This window comes from Cyprinodon tularosa, unplaced genomic scaffold (genome assembly GCF_016077235.1).
Source record: "Cyprinodon tularosa strain WSP-4 unplaced genomic scaffold, ASM1607723v1 ctg81, whole genome shotgun sequence".
NCBI classification, from domain to species: domain Eukaryota; kingdom Metazoa; phylum Chordata; class Actinopteri; order Cyprinodontiformes; family Cyprinodontidae; genus Cyprinodon; species Cyprinodon tularosa.
Window position 1 is genome coordinate 182,043 of NW_024039574.1, and position 21,529 is coordinate 203,571.

General features: G+C 43.8%; 1 protein-coding gene and 1 long non-coding RNA gene across 2 annotated transcripts in view; one reads left to right on the forward strand and one right to left on the reverse strand.

The window, feature by feature from the left end:
- LOC119774374 overlaps positions 1 to 1,296 on the forward strand; it is a 17,463-nt gene extending 16,167 nt beyond the window's left edge. The window contains exons 2-3 of the long non-coding RNA XR_005279530.1: positions 800 to 949; positions 1,025 to 1,296. This is a non-coding gene — a long non-coding RNA (uncharacterized LOC119774374). The remainder of the gene's footprint in view (positions 1 to 799; positions 950 to 1,024) is intronic.
- The window catches only part of LOC119774361 (somatostatin-like receptor F_48D10.1), a 21,670-nt gene extending 1,180 nt beyond the window's left edge, over positions 1 to 20,490 (reverse strand). The window contains exons 1-5 of the mRNA XM_038271836.1: positions 20,320 to 20,490; positions 19,176 to 19,779; positions 6,455 to 6,595; positions 6,108 to 6,380; positions 3,365 to 3,511 (exon numbers count right to left, since the gene is read on the reverse strand). Of these exons, the coding sequence (XP_038127764.1) occupies positions 3,365 to 3,511; positions 6,108 to 6,380; positions 6,455 to 6,595; positions 19,176 to 19,766 (1,152 nt within the window). The 5' untranslated portion in view covers positions 19,767 to 19,779; positions 20,320 to 20,490. The remainder of the gene's footprint in view (positions 1 to 3,364; positions 3,512 to 6,107; positions 6,381 to 6,454; positions 6,596 to 19,175; positions 19,780 to 20,319) is intronic.
- Positions 20,491 to 21,529: the final 1,039 nt, after the last annotated feature.

Below are 21,529 nucleotides of genomic sequence, written 5' to 3' on the forward strand. Positions count from 1 at the left end.
ATAGCTAGCCTCTGCATGCTGTAGCCTCTTCCCGTTCTGGCACTATTCCCCCGGGTGGACTTAACCAATCTTCTGCCATACTTTCTTGACCCTCCGCACTTAGCCTTTGTCAGCTGAAGCATTTCCCCACACTGGTGCTGTTTTCCCGGTGGATTAGCGCAAATGTTTTGCCATACTTGCCCTTATCTTGTAGTAGAAGGTTTTCTTGGTATACATAAATCAGTAGGACTCAAACCACTTTTAAAATTTACGGTGAGTACTGTCTGCTTCTTTGGTGGCTTTGTCAGTTTACTCTTCCTAATATGGCAGTGATCCTCACTAGGCTCACACTCGGATATGTGACGTAAAAGCGATACTATCTATAAAACACCAGTGCAGATTTACGGGTGGGGGGAAAGGAAATGTGGTTTTAAATATGTTCAGCAAATAATCTGAAATAATAGTGTAGACTGTAAGGCCTTTTAAATCAGTGCAACAGCTGAAAGTGATTTGGGTTTGTCTTTATTAGCAGGGCAGGCAGAGGTCAAAATTTTAGCCTATTCTTCTTCAAAAATAAAACAGTTCAAGGTCAGTCCTGATGGCTGGAAAGAAACCTGTCATGATCTTGGCACCTTCAGGCTGGGTCTTCCTCTTTCTCTCACCTGCTTTGCTTTGCTCTGCTCTGCGCTCATGATCTCTGACCCGATCCACCTGTTCCTGATGCTATTTATGTCTCCCTATCCCAGCCTCTCTCTATCTCAGCTTCTAGCGAGACTACTCTAGCTTTCCCAGTGTTTAGTTTTGTCTGTTTCCTGACCAGTTACCATCGGTTCCCCTGCGTGCTCTGGCTGCCACAAGACACTTCTCCTCTTCTCTTCTGGATCTCTGGTACTGGCTCCATAACAAACAACAGAGTCCCGCTCCTTTGGAACTTCACCGCTTCTTCTGGGCTAGGGCTGAACAGTGCCAGGTTGGTGGCTTTCATGCTCATTGTTGTTCCTCGTTTGAGTTTGGAAGTCACTGACCTGAGCCTCTACTCCTACAGAGAATCCAGTGAGCCCACCACTGCTGACGATCAACTCCACGATGCTGTAGTTCAATAAACACTTTGAACTTTCCCAGTGTCTGTCTCGCCTTGAACATTGGGCGTTCTGTTTTAAGATCATTACAAAACCTTAAGCCATGTCTGGCTTTTCAGTTTAAGTAGACAGCGATTACTTGGAATGGATGTTGAAAGTTTAGGAAACGGTCCCAAAACTCACACCTACATTAGATTTCACTAAGTATTTCCTTGAGCTGTCTGCTGTGTTTCTTCGTATTCATCATGCTTTTGCTTTAAAGCTACAGTGTGTAATAATTACAGGCATATAAAGTCAGAAATTTAATATATTATACATAACTATGTTATTTATCATCACCTATGAGCTCAGCCTTTTAACCATAATATTTGCGTTGCCTTAGAATTCGTTATTTATAATTACATAGGAGCGGGTCTCGCAGCCATGGAGGCAGACATCTTTGCGCTACGGCAAGCGCAGAGGCAACAAACTAGCGATTGCGAGATCTCCCATTACGCTCAAAAATAACTACGGCAAGTTGAGAGAGATGAACTGAGACGGTACTGAACAGTAGATGGCAGTATTATGCCTGAGAAGCGTTTAGTCTGCCTGAAACCAAAGAAGAAGAAGAAGCAGGTATACTGCGCCTCAGTAACAAGAAAGGTGAACAAGGCGGCAGGCGTGAGTGACTTTGCAAACTGTTTGGCACTGTGTGGCCAAACATCGGACGAATGGAGGATCATGCCTACTCTGTATCACAACGAAAAGCGGCGGACACCGAACCCCCGTCATCTAAGAAGCGGAAACACGACGAGAATAAACGCAAGCGTGACAAGAAACAACAAAAAACACGGATCAACATTGGCACGGCATTTAAACGATGGAAGTCACTGATGGAGGAAAAAGGTTTTCAAAGTGACGCTCAAGTTGCCAGTTTTCTCTTGGACAGGTAATTAATCCTACAAACACAATTGTCTAATATCACTGCAGTTTTTGGAGTACAGGATGCTCAGACCTGTCTAACACAATAACATGCTGCGTGATGATGCTGTTACTCTCCAGTATACTTATTCAGCAACGTCCCTGACGTTTCACAGGTAATGATTCAGTAATTTTCTGTAAAATAATTTTCTGGATATATACCTCGGTTACTTCTCTCCGGCTCCTTTGGAGATCTTCAAGCCTTTCCTCCTCTGCTCTCACCCCGCTGGCACCCCTCCCTCGCCTGGCCCTGGCTGCACGCCCACCCCGGCCTCTCTGCCCTCGCCCTCTTCCTCTCCCTCTTCCTCGCCTTGTAACCCCCGTGCCACAAACATGACTTGGACTCTGTAAACAGGGAATATATATTCTTCCAGCGAACACAATCTTGCTGTTAAACTAATGACTACAATTACTTCGTCTGTTTATAGACATGCAAAGCAGCTCACCAAAACGTCAAAACGACGTAGAAAAAATAACGGGTATATTTATTATCTTAAGTCTACATGAAATCTATACCCTACACAGACTAATGAAATACTATCTGTAAAATTATCTATGTAAACAAACCTCATCACTTGAGAAGGTAGGTGATTCCGACGTCGTGGAAGACATTTTGTCCCGTAACGCTCGCCGTACTGTTGGGGGGGAGAAGCGGTGGGGGGGAGACGGTCATGTTGCTGCAGTCTGCAGTCTGACCGCTAGATGTCGCTGAAAATTACACACTGTAGCTTTAAACGGAATAGGACGATGAAAACAAGTTCATGGTACAATACTTGTACTTGGAATCGTTGTAGAAAACCAATGTTTTTTTTACATTTTACAGTAATGTGAAATATAGTCTAAGTAGTTTAACAGCTTTTACAACTTCCACGAGGCTCATATAAGATCAGTAACCCAACTTCTGTGACTTATGTTTTAATAACCTTGAACTGGCTTGTGTAACATAAAGGGAGTCTCAGAGCTATTATAGCAGATCTAAAGCTTTCCTAATTGGATTCCATGAAGCTGCAAAAAAAGAGCCAAACCTTTTTTTTCATGTAAGCTCTCTAACTGTCTTCAAAGGCTGTTTTATGAAAGTGTACAGTGGTATTAAGGCAGAGGCGGCTGATTTGGAATTTGACAGACTGAATTGCATTCAACTACACATTAATTGTAAACATGTGTGCGATATTTATTGCAAGACCCCATATATAAAGAGAAGTCAAAGAAATCAAAAAAAGATAAAGGCAACAAAGGTATTAGATATTATTTGCAGTATGTACATTAAGAAACACATTTATTTTCATGTTTCCCTTTTAGATTCTCCAAATATAACCCCCCCAATGCATTTCAAACATATATGTTACCTGGCTGCTTTGTAGGTCATGGTAGGCATCGTTTCGAGGGGAGAGCAAGATGCAGTCCTGTGCTGTAGTTTTCTCTGTGCGCGGTGCACTGGGGTCACCATCATCAACACCATTGACACCACACCTCAAGCCCTTAACACAGAGCACCTGCAGTGTCAGAAATGCAACCAGAAAGTTTATTTGGAGAAGTTTCACAACCATATGACAAAGCTTTAAGGAAAATGGCACAAGTGTTCTAATGGTTAATTTATCATATCAAAACAAGAAGAAGTAGCAAATTATACAGGTGATTCTTATATGAGCTGGTGGGGAGTGTTGGCCTAGTGGTTAGGGCAGTGCACTTGTGCTATGAGAAGGTTGGATGTACTTGATTCGATCCCCACAGCCTCCACTCTGGGTTCCTGAGCAAAGTCCTTAACCCCACACTGCTCCCCAGGTGCCGCACAATGACAGCCAACTGCTCCTCAAGAGGAAGGCTTAAATGCACACTGGAAAAACAATCTAAAAATAAGTAAAAATGTCTTAAATTAAGCGTATTTAACCTTAATTTGAGCTGGAAAATTAGATAGTTTGCCAATAGAATGAGTATTTTACTCTTAAAATAAGAAAATCAGATAATATGCACTTGAAATAAGACAATGCATTTGTTTTTTCTTATTTTAAGTGGAAATGATCTTGTTCCATTGGCAAAATGTCTCTTACCTCCTCAATCCAAGAACAAATGCACTTATTTTAAGAAAAAAATTACTTATCTTGATTTAGATTTTTTCCAGTGCAGAGAGTGAATTTTGCCAATCTGAGATCAATAAAGTTTGATTATTATTATAAACATATTTACAGAAAACTACACATTTTGATTTAATTTTTTGTATGCTTCCTTAATTTTCTCAAAGTTTCTCATAGAAATGACTTAAAGAGGAGTTCTTGGGCATATAATCAGGTTTTTTGGTTACTGTAATATTCACCATAATAGACAGTGTGAATGGATATCCTGCTATTACACCAGTTCATTTTTAAAATTATTAAGAGAATTACTAAATAGTAAAAGGAAAGAACATTATGTTTCCAAGAACAGTCCTAAGATAAATTCGAAGTAGAATCTATGAATGGAGTTAACAATTAGGGGGATGGCAAGGAGGCCTTCTAACAACAAAAACCTGGGACATAATGCAAAACATAACTGGACAAAATATCAAGCTAGAATCTGGTAACAGTGATGAAAACGATATGCTTATGTAAAAAAAAGCAAACACGTAGACTATTTTCTTCTGTTATCAATATTTTTGAAATATCCTTTATTAATGGCTGATTTAGGTTAGAGAACTACAATATTGCATTTCTAAATGTTTAAGAGATCGTTCTTAAATTAATGGAAATATCCCCTGTATTTATTTTTATTAACCGCTTGCACAGAGAATTGTAACTGTTATTCTAAAGTCTAGTTTATGATTGATTTTATTATGTTGTTTTTATGTATTTTTATATGTCTTATTGTACTGCTGCCTCTTGGCCAGGTCTCCCTCGAAAAATAGATTTTATCTCAAGGGACTTCCTGGTAAAATAAAGGTTAAATAAAATAAAATAAATAAATCTTGTCATAAATTATGGTGTAAGAAGGAAGTATGCAGTATGGTGAAAAGGAAATGAACTAAAATGATAGGTTTGGCACAAAGAGAGCTGGGAACAGAACCGAGGTGAGTGGAAAAGAAGAACCAAACAATCAAGAATACAAAAAACAACAGGCTTAAATTCTAAGAAAGAGTAGGGAATTAAACCATGAATGCCTGATCAGAAAATGTAGACTTCTTGGGCAGAGTGCTGAGCAGAGGGACTAAGAGAGGTCATAATGAAACACAGAAATGCGCAAAGAGAGCTGAACAAAAAACACAAACTGTACCCACAATACAAAATAATATGGGAAAACAATTGACACTAATATGGACTAAGGAAAAAAATTACAGAAAACAAAACAAATTAATAAGAAATTCGGCACAAAAGGAATGAAGGAATTTATTAAGACTTCAGACAGGTTGTAAAATGCTAAACACTCTGTAAGGTTGATTAGAGTGAACATAAGCCGAGTCTGAACTATAGTAGGGGATTGTACTGTTTGTTGTTGGCATTAAATGGTTTCTCAAATTTGATTTACAGAGGATTTAACAGAGGGTTTCTGATTTTTGCAATATTCAAGAGATGAGAGAAAGAAAATCTGTAAAACTCTTCTATATGCGATTCAAATGACAAGTCTTGATAGAAAATAGACCCTGGTGCAAAAAAAAATTACCCCAGATTTATCTGCCATCCAAAGCAGAGAGTTTAGATTCATCTAGCTTTTAATGTCATCAAGACCTGCCTTTGGGTATGTTATTAGTTTGTTTTATTTGGGTTAATTTCATAAGAATTTATGGTGAATATAGTTGAAGGTAGAAGAGGGAAGAAGCGGAAATTGATGATGGAGACCCAGCACTAATCACCAGGTTCACATAAATCCTAAAACAGAACCGCAACCCCAAACTCTAGGGATGATGTTGTTTATGTCGGCGAAAGCGTGTGAATGTGGTGAGGGCTTTGTTGGCTAACACTAAGAGTGCAAATTATTATAGAGAGCAAATTTGGACAAGAAAAACACTGACAAAATGGAAGTGAACATGAACACCAACTGAGTAAAGTCCAACACTGAGTCACAACGGAAACTTTAACAATTCTGAGGTGTTATTTTTAGGCAGTAGGATTATTAACCAACCTTTCTGAAGCTTTGTTTGAAGTTGTCTGATAAAAAGCCGTAGAGCAGTGGGTTTGCACAGGAGTTGGCGTAGGACAGGATGACAGCAAAAAAGTAGATCCCAGCGGTGGCACTTGACTCGGGGATGATGACCACCAGGTTGACCATATTGACGATGAAGAACGGCAGCCAGCAGAGCACAAACACCACTACTATAACCACCACCATCCGTGTGACCTTTCTCTCAGAACGACGCCGATTAATAAAGCCTACCCTTGCGCCAGATGACTTAACCTACATGAATAACATTCAATTTTATTGGTTGAAGTTAAATACAGAAGATAGCTGTGATACACATATAAACATACCTTGATAACAATGAGAAGGTAACAGAGGGAAATGATTAGCAGTGGTCCAAAGAAACCCACTGTGGCAGTGTAAATGATGAAAGCTGTTGACCACACATCCTTTGGCTCCGGCCATATCATATTACAGGAGTTGAACTGGTCCTTAAAGATATCAGAAAAAATATATATGTCTAACTTTGCATGTCAAAAGGTTAGAGTGGCTCCAACTAATTTAAAGTAAGCAGCAGAAGACAAATAACTGCAATATATTTAGTTACCTTTATTATTGGTAAAGGGGTAAAAGCTCAGTGATTTTTCAGAATTTTAAATTATGTTTAGAGATAGTTTTGGTTTCTGATTATTAATCAGTTTTGTTCATTGTCACCATTTATTCGATTCTGTAATGTTGAATCAGCATCTTGGGTAGTCCTTCCTCTCTGTTTGTCCAATCTCTGCAAGGTGATGGTAATGTAACAAGCAGTTATGGGAACTCTAAAACAGTAGGTAATTGTCAGGTACTGATCAAATTATGATTGGTTTATAAGTAAGACTTGGTATGATACCTCACTACTGTGAAAAATGACCAGGGATGGTAATTACATCATAACTACATTTTTCACAGAAACGCCACTACCTACACTCGCCTACACTCACAGAACTCGCCGACACTCACAGACACTCTCATTCACACACACACACATGCGCATGCGCACGTAGCACCTGTAGCCTGCCAAACATTTGTTCATTACAAGTTTCCTCTTTACCGCGGCTAGCGCGAGATGACACACACGCAAAATAGTATGTACATTCGGTCCGAACATTCAGTTACTCACCATCTTAGCGAGCAGCGCGGTACCCGTTGTCTCGACACCGTAATCCACACGCATTGCAATAACCCCCACGTTACATTCAAACATTCCGCTCTACTCACATTCTGGTGCGTCAACAATCAGGTCCGGGAGGAAACCAGAGCCTCTCGGAACCAAAGTTCTTATACACTGATCTGGCAGTGGAGAGAGCTTTTGGCACCCGGAAGTTGAATGTTTTGGGGAAGATATTATTGTATTGCTGGATTGCAAACATGTATGAGTGTAAATATTGTCTGTGTCATTTCTAGTATTTATATTGTTGGTTTGGGAATATTATGATATTTTGTATGGGGATTTAAAAGTGTGTTTTTAATACTTTTTGTAACATTATTTTCCTATTGGTTGATTTCTGAGCCAATTAGATGTAAGTTGGAGATTGTAAGCCTTTTAAAAGGGCAGGGCTTTTTCATTCTACTGAGAGAGGGTGAGCTGAACACACGCTTGCTGCGAGGCTGTGTTTAAGGGAAAAGTAAGTGCAAGGAAGTTTGTATTTAAAGTCTTGGTTATAGTTTATATTTTGTGTTGCCTGATTGAGGCCGGTTTTCTTTTGCGTTTATTCAGTTTTTTTGTTTCTCATATTTTTGTATGCTCACTTCCGCACTGTAAATAAATACGCACCCGTCTTCACGATATTTTCAGTTGCCTAGTTTCCGTCTTCTTTAACCTTTATTGGTGAGGGCCAGTCCTGACATGAGCTGGGGGTGGAGAAGCCCCTTTCTCACAAGTGGTGTTCAGAAGTGGTGACAGTGGCGCCTAAGAAGTCTGGGAAGAAGACGACGACAACAGGCAGACGGGTTCAGCCCAAACGAAGTATGGCGTATCGGCGTCTACCCCAAGACCCTGTGGAGGAGTTGACAGCCGAAGAGGTGGAGGAGCATGATGCTGGTGAGAAGACCGGAGGAGCCGTGGGCGGAGCCATGGGCGGAGCAGATGGTGCGCTGCAGACCCTGGACATGACAGCGCTGTACAGCCTGCTACAGAAGTCGATGCTGGCCCAGCGAAGTGAGGCGCAAAAGCAAGAATTGAGATGGCGCAGCGTACAGATTCAGCTCAACAATGTGCACGACGAGCTGGAGAGAGAGCGACGAAAGGCAAGTGAGGGGCAGCATCAGCAGCCAGATGATGACGGCGATGGGGCTCTGCTACAGCTGAGACTTCAACACAACCCGGTGGGGCCACCACCACCACCAGCAGCAGCTCCAGCGCCAGCAGCTCCTGCACCAATGCAGCCTCCAGCACAGCAAGCAGCACCACCCTCTGCAATGGGTCCAGCCACACTGACTCCTGTGTCCTGGACGAGGGCAGCAGTGCCAAAACTGGAAGAAGGAGATGATATTGAACAATATCTGACAACATTTGAAAGACTGGCCATGGCCTACAGGTGGCCGAGGGCAGACTGGGCCATCTACTTGGTCCCGTACCTGACGGGACGGGCCCGTGCAGCCTATGTTGCGATGGACATGAATGACACCTTGGACTATGACAAAGTGAGGGCAGCAATCCTCACCAAGTATGAAATCAACGGCGAGACGTACCGGCAGCGTTTCCGGGAGCCAGATGTGCGAGCAGAGGAGACCCCTCGGGAGCTGTACAACCGACTGATGGACCTGTACAAGAAGTGGGTGAGACCGGCAGGAAAGACTGTGGAGCAGATTGGAGAAATCCTCGTCCTGGAGCAGTACCTGCGCACCCTAGCTCCTGAAATCCGGGTCTGGGTTAAGGAGCACAATCCAGCCACTGGCCAGCAGGCAGCTGAACTTGTGGAAGCGTTCCTGGCAGCTCGACCGGGTCCGAAGGTGTTCCGGGGCCAGAACTACAGCCGACCAGCCAGCAATGGTAAGTCTGGGGTTCCTGGTGGGGGAGTTGGTCCTAGGGGGTTAGGTCAGGTTAGGCCACAGCACCACACCTACACTTCCCCTTACACCCCATCACCTAGGCCTCCTACACGCCCCTACACACCACCGCCTAGACAACCGACACCCGCAACTACCACACATAGGCCGCCTTTTACATGCCATAACTGTGGTAAACCTAACCACATTGCCAGAGACTGCCCGAACAGGAAGCCTCAGGGGTCCAGTTTTTGTAATGTCCCGAGAGCAGATGATGCTGTATCCAAAGTGCAGACAATTCCTGTAACAGTGAATGACGAGCCCACATTTGCGCTACTTAACACTGGCAGTACACACACCCTAGTCCAGCCACACCTGATTGATAAGTCAGCTGTATTGGTGGCAGAGCAGCTTAGGGTGTGTTGTGTGAATGGAGACGAGCATGTGTACCCTGTGGTAGATGTTTGTCTGGAGGTTCAGGGGCAATTCTTTTTGCTTAGGGCAGGCATTGTACAAGGATTACGGTATCCTGTAGTGCTAGGTCAGGACGTCCTTATTTTGCCTGATCTGGTGTTGTCATCAGTGCCTGTTAGCATGGTCGTAACAAGGGCCATGGCTAAGCAGTTTGCTGAGGAGGATGCTCAGGAAGAAGCACAGAGAAGTGTGTGAGATGTTGCCCTATAGCCAGTGTGACATTGACCCCCCTGTTGCCACGAAAACACCCAAGACACGTAGGCAGCGAAGACGTGCTAAGCTGCAAGGCACAGCAGATAAGGTTGTCAGCCAGTTGCCGAAACCTGTTGATGGAGATTTGTGGAAGCCTCCCCGTAATCTTAGTGATCTGCAGAAGAATGATGACTCTTTGAAGGATGCATTTGCTAAGGTGACAGAAATTGATGGTGTGCAAACTGGTGTGGCTAAGGGGCTAACTGGTGAATATTATTTTGTGAGAGATGGCCTACTCTACCACCAACCTGAAGATGGCAGTGTAGAGCAGGTAGTTGTGCCGGAATGCCTGAGAGAGAAAGTGCTTGGTCTCGGTCATGATATACCCTGGGCGGGGCATTTGGGTACTGTTAAGACCCTAGAGAGAATTGCACAACGCTTTCACTGGCCAGGGCTCTACACTGATGTTCAAAAATACTGTCGCACATGTTCAACCTGCCAACTCACTAGCAAACACAAGGCTAGACCCTCTCTTCTGCAACCACTTCCCGTCATAGGCGTTCCATTTCAGAAGATAGGGATGGACATTGTAGGACCCTTGGAAAGAACCAGGTCAGGACACAGGTTCATTCTAGTCATGTGTGATTATGCCACACGTTACCCGGAAGCATTCCCCCTTCGAAAGATAACGGCAGGGTCAGTTGCAAGAGCACTGTTACAACTGATATCACGTGTAGGCATACCACATGAAATACTGACAGACCAAGGCACCGCATTCCTTTCCAAGACACTTAGACAAGTGTATAGTTTGCTGGGGATTAAGGGGATACGGACCACTCCCTACCACCCCCAGACTGATGGGCTGGTGGAACGATACAACCAAACCCTGAAGTCAATGCTACGAAAGTTTGTAGCAGAGAACGGCAAAGACTGGGACCAGTGGTTGCCATACCTCCTTTTCGCCTATAGGGAGGTACCACAGGCTTCCACTGGTTTCTCCCCATTTGAGTTGCTGTATGGGCGCCAGGTCCGGGGCCCACTGGATCTACTCCGTGATACCTGGGTGACCCCAAAACTCCAGGAGCCAGACAGCGTGCTCTCCTATGTCCTGAGGATCCAGGAGAAGATGGGGAGGATGGCCAGCTTGGTGGAGAACATGACCAAGGCCCAGCAGACCCAGGCACGCTGGTACGACCAGAGGGCGAGGCAGAGGAGCTTCGCACCCGGGTAGCAGGTTCTCTTGCTGTTGCCAACGACGGAGAACAAGTTGCTGGCCCGCTGGCAAGGTCCCTACACCGTGGCACGTCAGCTGGGGCCGGTGACCTATGAGGTGGAGATGCCGGGACGACGAAAGGGCAAGCAGGCCTTCCACATTAACCTGCTAAAGAAGTGGCATGAGCGGGGGACGCCCAGCCTGCAGCTCCTGGTGCAGGACGTGGAGGGTGATGTGGAGCCGCAGGAGCAGTTCTTCCCTGCAGCTGCTGCACCAACTGACCAGATGTCTCCCACCTGACAGTGCAGCAAGCAGAGGAGTTGCAGGCCATCATCCCGCCTGGCCTGTTTTCCGAGCAGCCTGGGCGCACGTCCTTGGTGGAGCATGACCTCCAGCTTAAAGACACTAATCCAGTGCGGCAGAGGATGTACCGCATCCCAGAGCGGTTGCTACCCGCTCTGCAGGAGGAGCTGGATGTCATGAAGCAGCTGGGGGTCATTGAGCGGTCCAGCAGCAGTTGGAGCAGTCCGGTGGTGCTGGTCCCAAAGAAGGATGGCAGCATCCGCTTTTGTATTGATTTTAGACAAGTGAACTCTCAGTCTACATTCGACGCCTACCCAATGCCCAGACTGGACGACTTGATCGAGGGGCTTGGGAGGGCGTCGTACATCACGACCCTTGACCTCTGCAGGGGTTATTGGCAGGTGCCGATGGCCGAGGGGGCAAAGCAATACACTGCCTTTCGCACCCCTCAAAGCCTGTACCAGTTCACAACCATGCCCTTTGGCCTGCAGGGGGCACCGGCAACCTTCCAAAGACTCATGGACCATGTCCTGGAGGGCATGGGGGGCTTCGCCGCAGCTTACCTTGACGACGTTGTGGTATGGAGCGCCACCTGGGGGGAGCACCTCCAACACCTGGCCCAGGTGTTCCGGCGCATCAGCGAGGCTGGCTTGACCGTCCACCCTAAGAAATGTTCCCTGGCCCAGCAGGAGGTTCGTTACCTGGGCCATATCATTGGCAATGGGGTGATCAAGCCGCAGAAGGACAAGGTCGAGGCGGTCCGAGACTGCCCGCGACCACGGACCAAGAAGGACGTCCGCTCTTTCCTGGGCCTTGCCGGGTGGTATCGGAGGTTCATTCCGAACTTTGCCGCCCGGGCTGCACCCCTCACTGACCTGACTCGCAAGTCGGGGTCGGCGAAAGTGGAGTGGGGGGAGGTGCAGGAGCAGGCCTTCCAGGATTTGAAAGGGGCTCTGATTTGTGAGCCTGTGCTGCAGAGTCCAGACTTTGAGCAGACTTTTACTGTGCAGACGGATGCCTCTGGGGTTGGGCTGGGGGCAGTCCTTCTCCAGGGGGAGGCAGAGCAACAGAGGCCGGTGGCTTACATTAGCCGGAAGCTTTTCCCCGGGGAAACAAGGTACTCAGTGGTGGAGCTTGAGTGCCTTGCCGTGAAATGGGCACTAGAGACATTCAAGTATTACCTGTTGGGCAGAGACTTTTTGCTAGAGACTGACCACAGAGCGTTGCAATGGCTGGGGAGAATGAAAGACTCTAATGCACGTATTACACGTTGGTTTCTCTCTTTGCAACCCTTCAGGTTCACGGTGAAATACAGGGCGGGGTCAGAAAACCCGGTAGCAGACTTCCTGTCTCGCCAGGATGGCGAGCCAACCGAAGGGGGAGGAAATGTGAAAAATGACCAGGGATGGTAATTACATCATAACTACATTTTTCACAGAAACGCCACTACCTACACTCGCCTACACTCACAGAACTCGCCGACACTCACAGACACTCTCATTCACACACACACACATGCGCATGCGCACGTAGCACCTGTAGCCTGCCAAACATTTGTTCATTACAAGTTTCCTCTTTACCGCGGCTAGCGCGAGATGACACACACGCAAAATAGTATGTACATTCGGTCCGAACATTCAGTTACTCACCATCTTAGCAAGCAGCGCGGTACCCGTTGTCTCGACACCGTAATCCACACGCATTGCAATAACCCCCACGTTACATTCAAACATTCCGCTCTACTCACATTCTGGTGCGTCAACAATCAGGTCCGGGAGGAAACCAGAGCCTCTCGGAACCAAAGTTCTTATACACTGATCTGGCAGTGGAGCTTTTGGCACCCGGAAGTTGAATGTTTTGGGGAAGATATTATTGTATTGCTGGATTGCAAACATGTATGAGTGTACAGGTGCTGGTCATAAAATTAGAATATCATGAAAAAGTAGATTGATTTCAGTAATTCCATTTAAAAAGTGAAACTTGTATATTATATTCATACATTACATACAAACTCATATATTTCAGATGTTTATTTTGTTTAATTTTGATGCTTACAAATGACAACAAATGAAAATCTCAAATTCATCATATCAGAAAATTAGAATATTACTGAAGACCAATAAAAACAAAGGATTTATAGAAATGTTGGCCAACTGAAAAGTATGAACATGAAAAGTATGAGCATGTACAGCACTCAGTATTTAGTTGGGCCTCCTTTGGCCTGTATTACTGCAGCAATGCGGTGTGGCATGGAGTCGATCAGTCTGTGGCACTGCTCAGGTGTTATGATAGCCCAGGTTGCTCTAATAGTGGCTTTTAGCTCTTCTGAATTGTTGGGTCTGGTGTATTGCATCTTCTTCTTCACAATACCCCATAGATTTTCTATGGGGTTAAGGTCAGGAGAGTTTGCTGGCCAATTAAGAACAGGGATACCATGGTCCTTCAACCAGGTACTGGTAGCTTTGGCACTGTGTGCAGGTGCCAAGTCCTGTTGGAAAATGAAATCTGCATCTCCAAAAAGTTGGTCAGCTGCAGGAAGCATGAAGTGCTCTAAAACTTCCTGGTATGTGGCTGCGTTGACCCTGGACCTCAGAAAACACAATGGACCAACACCAGCAGATGACATGGCACCCCAAACCATCACTGACTGTGGAAACTTTACTCTGGACTTCAAGCAACGTGGATGAAGTGCCTCTCTTCTTTTCCTCCAGACTCTGGGACCTTGATTTCCAAAGGAAATGCAAAATTTACTTTCATCAGAGAACATGACTTTGGACCACTCACCAGCAGTCCAGTCCTGTTTCTCTTTAGCCCAGGCAAGACGCTTCTGAAGCTGTCTGTGGTTCAAGAGTGGCTTGACACAAGGAATGCGACAGCAGAAACCCATGTCTTTCATACGTCTGTGTGTGGTGGTTCTTGAAGCACTCACTCCAGCTGCAGTCCACTCTTTGTGAATCTCCCCCACATTTTTGAATGGGTTTTGTTTCACAATCCTCTCCAGGGTGCGGTTATCTCTCTTGCTTGTACACTTTTTTCGACCACATCTTTTCCTTCCCTTCGCCTCTCTATTAATGTGCTTGGACACTGAGCTCTGTGAACAGCCAGCCTCTTTAGCGATGACCTTTTGTGTCTTGCCCTCCTTGTGCAAGGTGTCGATGGTCGTCTTTTGGACAACTGTCAAGTCAGCAGTCTTCCCCATGATTGTGTAGCCTATAGAACTAGACTGAAAGACCATTTAAAGGCTTTTGCAGGTGGTTTGAGTTAATTAGCTGATTAGAGTGTGGCACCAGGGGCCATCAATTTTGAACCTTTTCACAATATTCTAATTTTCTGATATGATGAATTTGAGATTTTCATTTGTTGTCATTTGTAATCATCAAAATTAAACAAAATAAACATCTGAAATATATGAGTTTGTATGTAATGTATGAATATAATATACAAGTTTCACTTTTTAAATGGAATTACTGAAATCAATCTACTTTTTCATGATATTCTAATTTTATGACCAGCACCTGTAAATATTGTCTGTGTCATTTCTAGTATTTATATTGTTGGTTTGGGAATATTATGATATTTTGTATGGGGATTTAAAAGTGTGTTTTTAATACTTTTTGTAACATTATTTTCCTATTGGTTGATTTCTGAGCCAATTAGATGTAAGTTGGAGATTGTAAGCCTTTTAAAAGGGCAGGGCTTTTTCATTCTAGTGAGGGAGGGTGAGCTGAACACACGCTTGCTGCGAGGCTGTGTTTAAGGGAAAAGTAAGTGCAAGGAAGTTTGTATTTAAAGTCTTGGTTATAGTTTATATTTTGTGTTGCCTGATTGAGGCCGGTTTTCTTTTGCGTTTATTCAGTTTTTTTGTTTCTCATATTTTTGTATGCTCACTTCCGCACTGTAAATAAATACGCACCCGTCTTCAAGATATTTTCAGTTGCCTAGTTTCCGTCTTCTTTAACCTTTATTGGTGAGGGCCAGTCCTGACATGAGCTGGGGGTGGAGAAGCCCCTTTCTCACAACTACAAATTGTTAACAAAATAATAGCAAGCCAATGATACTCAAGTGGTACTATGGTAGTACTCCAAGAGTAACCCATAGTCAGAGAAGAATTAAAAATTGCCAATGTCATTTATTAGATGGTTTAATAAAGAGAATTTGATCAAATTAGTAAACACACCGAACCAGCTTTTTGAGAATTACGAGTTGTGACCTTACTGATGGAGGATATGTTAATTTACTCAGTATTTCTTATTGCGCCTTATGGAGAACTTCTCCTCTGTTTCTTTGGTAACAAACCAGTAGCTCCCCAGTAGGGCCAAATTTTCCAGTATTTGCTGGTTAATTATTCTACTGGTTGGGCCCTGTGTTCCACAGTCAATGCTGATTAATAGGGCTGAAGACTCTGTGTTCCACAGAAAGTGCTGTTTAATAAGGCTGGGCTATGTGTTCCCAAGTGAGTAGCGATTAACTAGCCATTAGTTCCTGATTAATTTCCCTAACTAGTAGCCTCCTAATAAGGCTCGGTTGGGTTACTTATGGGTAGTTACCGTAACCAGTACCTACATGATTGGTTCCCAAGGTGTTCCTTATCTGTTTGTTTAGAATTTCAGTTGTCATATAATCAAATATGTTACTTTTAAGCCAAAGCCCTTCTTTTTATGATAAAGTTGATGCTCTTTGGACCGGTTCTGGAAATAAGCCTAAACATTACCTACAGTAAATATTATCCCAAGATTGATCAAGGAGTTTTTCTGTTTTACTTTTAGTAAAAGAAAAACAAGAATTCTTCCTTTCAGTTGTGCTTTAAAATGATGTCTGGTTATAACTTCACTGATCTGTGTGACCGTTTTATTTTAAATTACTTTGTCAGTTTTTAACATATTAAAGTGTATTATGTTTGTGTTCTTCTTACCTAGGTTTTATGCAATTTCTCTCTATCTGTTCCCTTTGTTTATAGAGTTGATCTTAAATGCTAAACTAATGCTAATCTACTAAAATCTCCCACTCAAAATTTGGATGTGCAATGTATGGCTGTATTGTGGGTGACCTACTAAGACTGTGCCCCATACATACACACTTCATTATTTCATCGTTCTTCACCTTCACTAGACATGGATATACTATAGTAAAGGCATCCCCAACCTCAGTCCTCGAGGCCCGCTGTCCTGCAGGTTTTAGAGGTTTTCTTGCTCCAGCACAGCTGATTTTAATTGAAAGCTGATTAACAGGCTTTTGGTTTACTGCAATCATTATCAGCTGTGCTAAAGCAGGGAAACCTCTAAAACCTGCAGGACAGCGGGCCTCGAGGACTGAGGTTGGGGATGCCTGCTTTAGTATATTCTGCTGTAAAATTAGTCTTATGGGGCTACCTTCAGTTTCACAGCTCCCCTCCTCACGCATGCTCTCTCCATTCACCTCCTGGTCGCAATCTTTACTCACTGTAGCAGCAACGTCTACCTCTCCCTCTTTGGTTCTTTGAAAGAGGGTTTATTTTGGAAAGTTTTTTCTGTTCTTCCAGGAGCTCTTCTTTGCTTTTTCTTTTCTGGAATCTGCTTAAATACCTCATTTTGGTATCTATCGTTGCTAACATATTGTACGTAACAGTTATTGTTTTATTCTACGCTCTGGATTACCCATAATTCCAAGTCCTAGTGTAAAAATTAAAATACTCCAATACATTGTTATTTTAAGATCTTTATTGAAGTTTGAAACATATTATATGAGTTTACCAGCCGTCTAATGAACTATACAGTTATAAACATAGTAATTTAAAGTACTACTGTCTGCTTTGCTATTGGTGTCGTGTTTAAACGGCTCAGCATCATGCTGAAATTTACCATGTGTTGGGGTATAAATAAGGTCCAGTCAGCTCATGTAGTATCGGGTGGGTTTAAAGGCACACGATGCAACATTTTTCAGTTAATTAATGTGTTCCATAACATTTTGGATGATAAAATGAGTCATTTCAGGTTGAACAAAGGTATTCTCGGCCGCCATGGTGGTCTGTGGGGGAAATACCGCACTTGCAATTGCAGGAGCACCGACCCGCACCCACAGGCTCAGAAGTCTCACGAGAGTCAGTCTTGCTTTACGGCGAGAACTGCTACATGCCCCCAGTTAAAAGCATGCTCATTGCTAGCACAGTGGCGATCTTTGTGCAGTTATGCTACGTTCACATCGGACGCAGCAAAATCGCGTCTGCTGCTTCCTTTTTGCTGCTTGTACCAGTTAGTTCTGACGCGCGGCTGAAGCAGCTTTGCTGCTCTGGCTGCGCGGTGCAAAAGTGTGTCTGACGCGCGTTGGGCGGAGCTTCACTATCCTTTCTCTGCCTTGCAGCTATATTTGCTGTGATCAGTGGGAATAAAGTAGTTTTAATATGTGTTTAAGTGAGAAAATACACCTGAAAACTTCATCAGTGCAGTCAGTTCATTCAGATTATCATCCTGCCTTCAATATTATTTCTGTCGGAGCCGCTCAGACCCCCACATACCAGCGGTGCGCCGACAGTCGGAATCCCTTCATCAGCAGCCTCTGGCCGGGTCACCTCCTCGCGGTTCACCGGGGCAGCTGGTAGGTGTTTTTAATCTAAATAATCCAAACTGCAGGCAGCAGGATAATAAAAGCCAACATATTCTGCCGGCAGATTTCTGCATTTTAAGTTAATTTATGTGTCAATAAACTGTTTAAGAGGAGTGATCATCAGCGCTGTGTCTCTCTCCCTGCGTCAGATGATTAAACGCGCTCGACGCGCTGCTTCAGCTGCTCAAACGCGCTGCGCCTGCTGCTCAAAACGCGCCGCGGGACCTTTTGCTGCGCCTTGACGCGCGTCAACCATTGACTTTGCATGTAAACTCGCTGCTTCTGTCGCGCCAGCTGCGTCCAGTGTGTGCATTCGTTGCGTTCGCCTGTCTGCTAAGCTCAAAACAACCGCGCCTGGCTTGACGGAGAAACCAGGAGAACAGCTGTGCATATTTACGACAGTGCACTTTTACTTTCGCCCTCTGGGGGGAGCCTCGATGGAAAATCAACACCGGTTGCATAGTGTACCTTTAAGAGGAATTTTTCGCCCATTACATCTGCAAAGAGATAGCCTGGGTGCCATTCCGATCAATGCTCATCTTCTTATTCTAGGCGTGCAACTGCATGCTATGATTTTTGTTGACAACAACTATGCGTCGCTTAACATACGTCACGCACTCCATAGCTCTTATTGGTTGTAGGTCTATCCAATTGAGTGCAGAGGCACTTTTTTTCCTGGTTCGTTCGAAACGCGCCCCATAATCACAGCTTTATGGAGCAGTATCAGACTCATATTCTGACTAGAATTGAGTAGGACTACGTCAGGCTAGCAAAGAGACGTCCTAGTCCAAAATTGCTTAGGGGGCCCCTAACTGCTGTCTCTGCTTACAGATAGTTACACCATTAACCATTGTGTCACCTCATCTTTCCAGCCAACACATACATACAAAACCGTTTTTTTATATAAATAGAAAATGTATATCTTTCTCCATTTTATTTATAGACAAAACTAAAATATTGTGACTCCTGTTTTAAGGCAGCTTTAAAGTAAAATATATAATAAACCCACTGACTTTAATATGTAAGTTACACTGACCAATTCCTGATAATAAAATACTTTTTGTAAATGTCATTTATTTCTCATTCATAAACTTGCTTAATTTGATACTTGAAAATTTATTTATATTTCAATTTTGAAATACATGACAAATAAAAACAAATTATTTCATCTTCTGAATTGCTACACCTTTTGCCCTCCTTATTAAATACTTTATGTAGATACATTGAAGAATTAAGCTTAACTAGGGAAAGAATAATGAAAATGTGATCTAAGGATTTACCTGCACATCAGAGAAGATGACTACCGGCAGAACCACGATGAAGGACACGATCCACACCGCAGCGCTCACCACCTTGGCCACCCGAGGGTGTCTCCATTTGGTGCTACGGATCGGATGGACCACGGCCAGGTAACGATCCATGGACATGACTGTTAGGCAGAATATGGATGTGAACTGATTCATGGAGTCTGCGGTCATTACTACACGACAGAGGAAGGAGCCAAAGGGCCAGTAGGAGAGCACATTTTGAGTGGTGAGGAAAGGCAGCCCGACGATGTAAAGCTCATCGGCCACTGCCAAGTTCAGGATGTAGATGTTGGTGACAGTCTTCATCTTGGCGTAGCGCAGCACTACGTAAATGGCCAGCGTGTTCCCGGAAAGACCCACTATGAAGACAGTAAATGAGATAATAGCAGTCAGCACAGTGCTGCTGCCCTGAAAGGGAACACTCTGCGTAGACATGTTAGAGGAGATGTTGAGAACGCGAGGGAACGAAAAGAAGGAGGATGAGCCAGTTGCTCCAGATGAGTTGGGTTCTGGAGGGAGTAGAAACCAGTGCGCGTCCAGATGGTCCATAGTTACAGCCTGCATGCGGAGGTGATCCCTTGATTAAACAAACAAAAAAATCCCATAAATAAAAAAAAAAAAATCAAATGTATTGTTTATATTTAAGAACAAAACAACACGCCCGAAAAAATAATACCACAAAACATGCTGAAAAAGTGAAGTGTTGCTTTTTTTTTTTGAGTAAAGTCAATAAAAAGAGGTTGAGTCTGTAAGTCTGTTCTCACTCAGATTAAGTTTAAATGGGAATTAAACGTCACATATATGTTTTATGCATTTGGAAAAGCTTTAATAAAGCTAGTTTGGAAATGCATTTGGTTTCAAATCTGGTTTGAGCAGCGAGCCGAGCTGCGGCGCGCATCGGGCGACGTCAATATTATTACGCACGACACATCTGCTTGTTTGTTTGTTTTAATAACACATATAAATCCTGTAAGAGGAGCTTTTCAGTATAAATATGACACCTTTATTAAAGTTATTCCGTTTCTGTGATATCAGGAGGCTTTATAGGCTACGTCTTAAGAATTAAGAAGATGCATTTATTGCGCACAAATATATAAACAAATAAGATTTGACTTACTTTGAAAATAGGGAAATTAAATCCAAATTTACCCATACATACGAAGAAAAAATACATATCCGAGCAAACAGATCTCTATCATCAATATATTGTCAGGATTTTTCCACGGCTTGTCTGGTACAGGTGCAGGCTCCTTTCCGTTGAGCTGAGCTGCGGCTCCACCGCTTCTCCTTTAACTTTCTGCTCACAGCTTTTCTCATGGTGATAATATTTAATCAGAGAGAGAGAGAGAGAGAGAGAGAGAATGAGGGATGTTTAGAGGGGTCTATGTTGAAACAATGAAGTTTTATTTTCTCCCTTCTGGTTTAATAAGATGTAGTTTTGTTTTTCGTTCTGTAGCAAAACACAAAGTGTTATAATGCTTAATGTTTTGCATTTCCTGACAGCAGTGGGATCCTCATACAGTATCCCTTATTATTTTTTTATTTGTCAGATTATAAATGAAAACCTTTATGTCATGTCATTTCATGCAATGTTAGTGTCTCTCGGATTTTGCTCTTTGCTAATTATCCTGTTTCAGAGAGGATTCTTGCACTGAACGTAAATTACTTAATCACCACAACCAGAATCATCACCACAAACTTAGAGGTCACAACAGCCTTGACCCAGGACACATGAAATGTAGGGTGTATTTTCATAGCTGGAGCTGGAGGCAGATGGCCACAGGGCTCACCACCTTACTGATGAGAAACGGCCTGATAAAAGAAGTGCCAGCTTCTTACCATCTATTGTAAGGGACTGGTCTTTTGTAGATAGCCATACTCTCTGGCCGTCCCGGTATAGGACATGGCCACTGGAAGTGGTATCCCTCTCGCAGTAGTAGACTAATATATTTACATAGTCAAATGGAAGAAACAAGGAGAAAATATGGCACTAGTAAAGATAATATACCACTGGTAAAGGAAAACACTAGTACTGCCACCATGACAACAGAGAGCAGCAGGACTGAGGATATTGTCCGCCCGCCTCTGTTAGCAGTTGAACCGGCAGGCCCAGCCCCAGCACCCGCAACCCAAGCTAGCATAACTGGATTAGACAAGCGGGGGAGTGCTGGCATAGTGGTCAGAGCAGTGTGCTTGTGCTCTGAGAATGTTGCAAGTACCTGGTGGATCCCCACAGCCTCCACTCTGGGTTTCTGAGCAAAACCCTTTACCCCACACTGCTCCCCGGGTGCCATACAATGGCAGCCCACTGCTTCTTAAGGGAATGG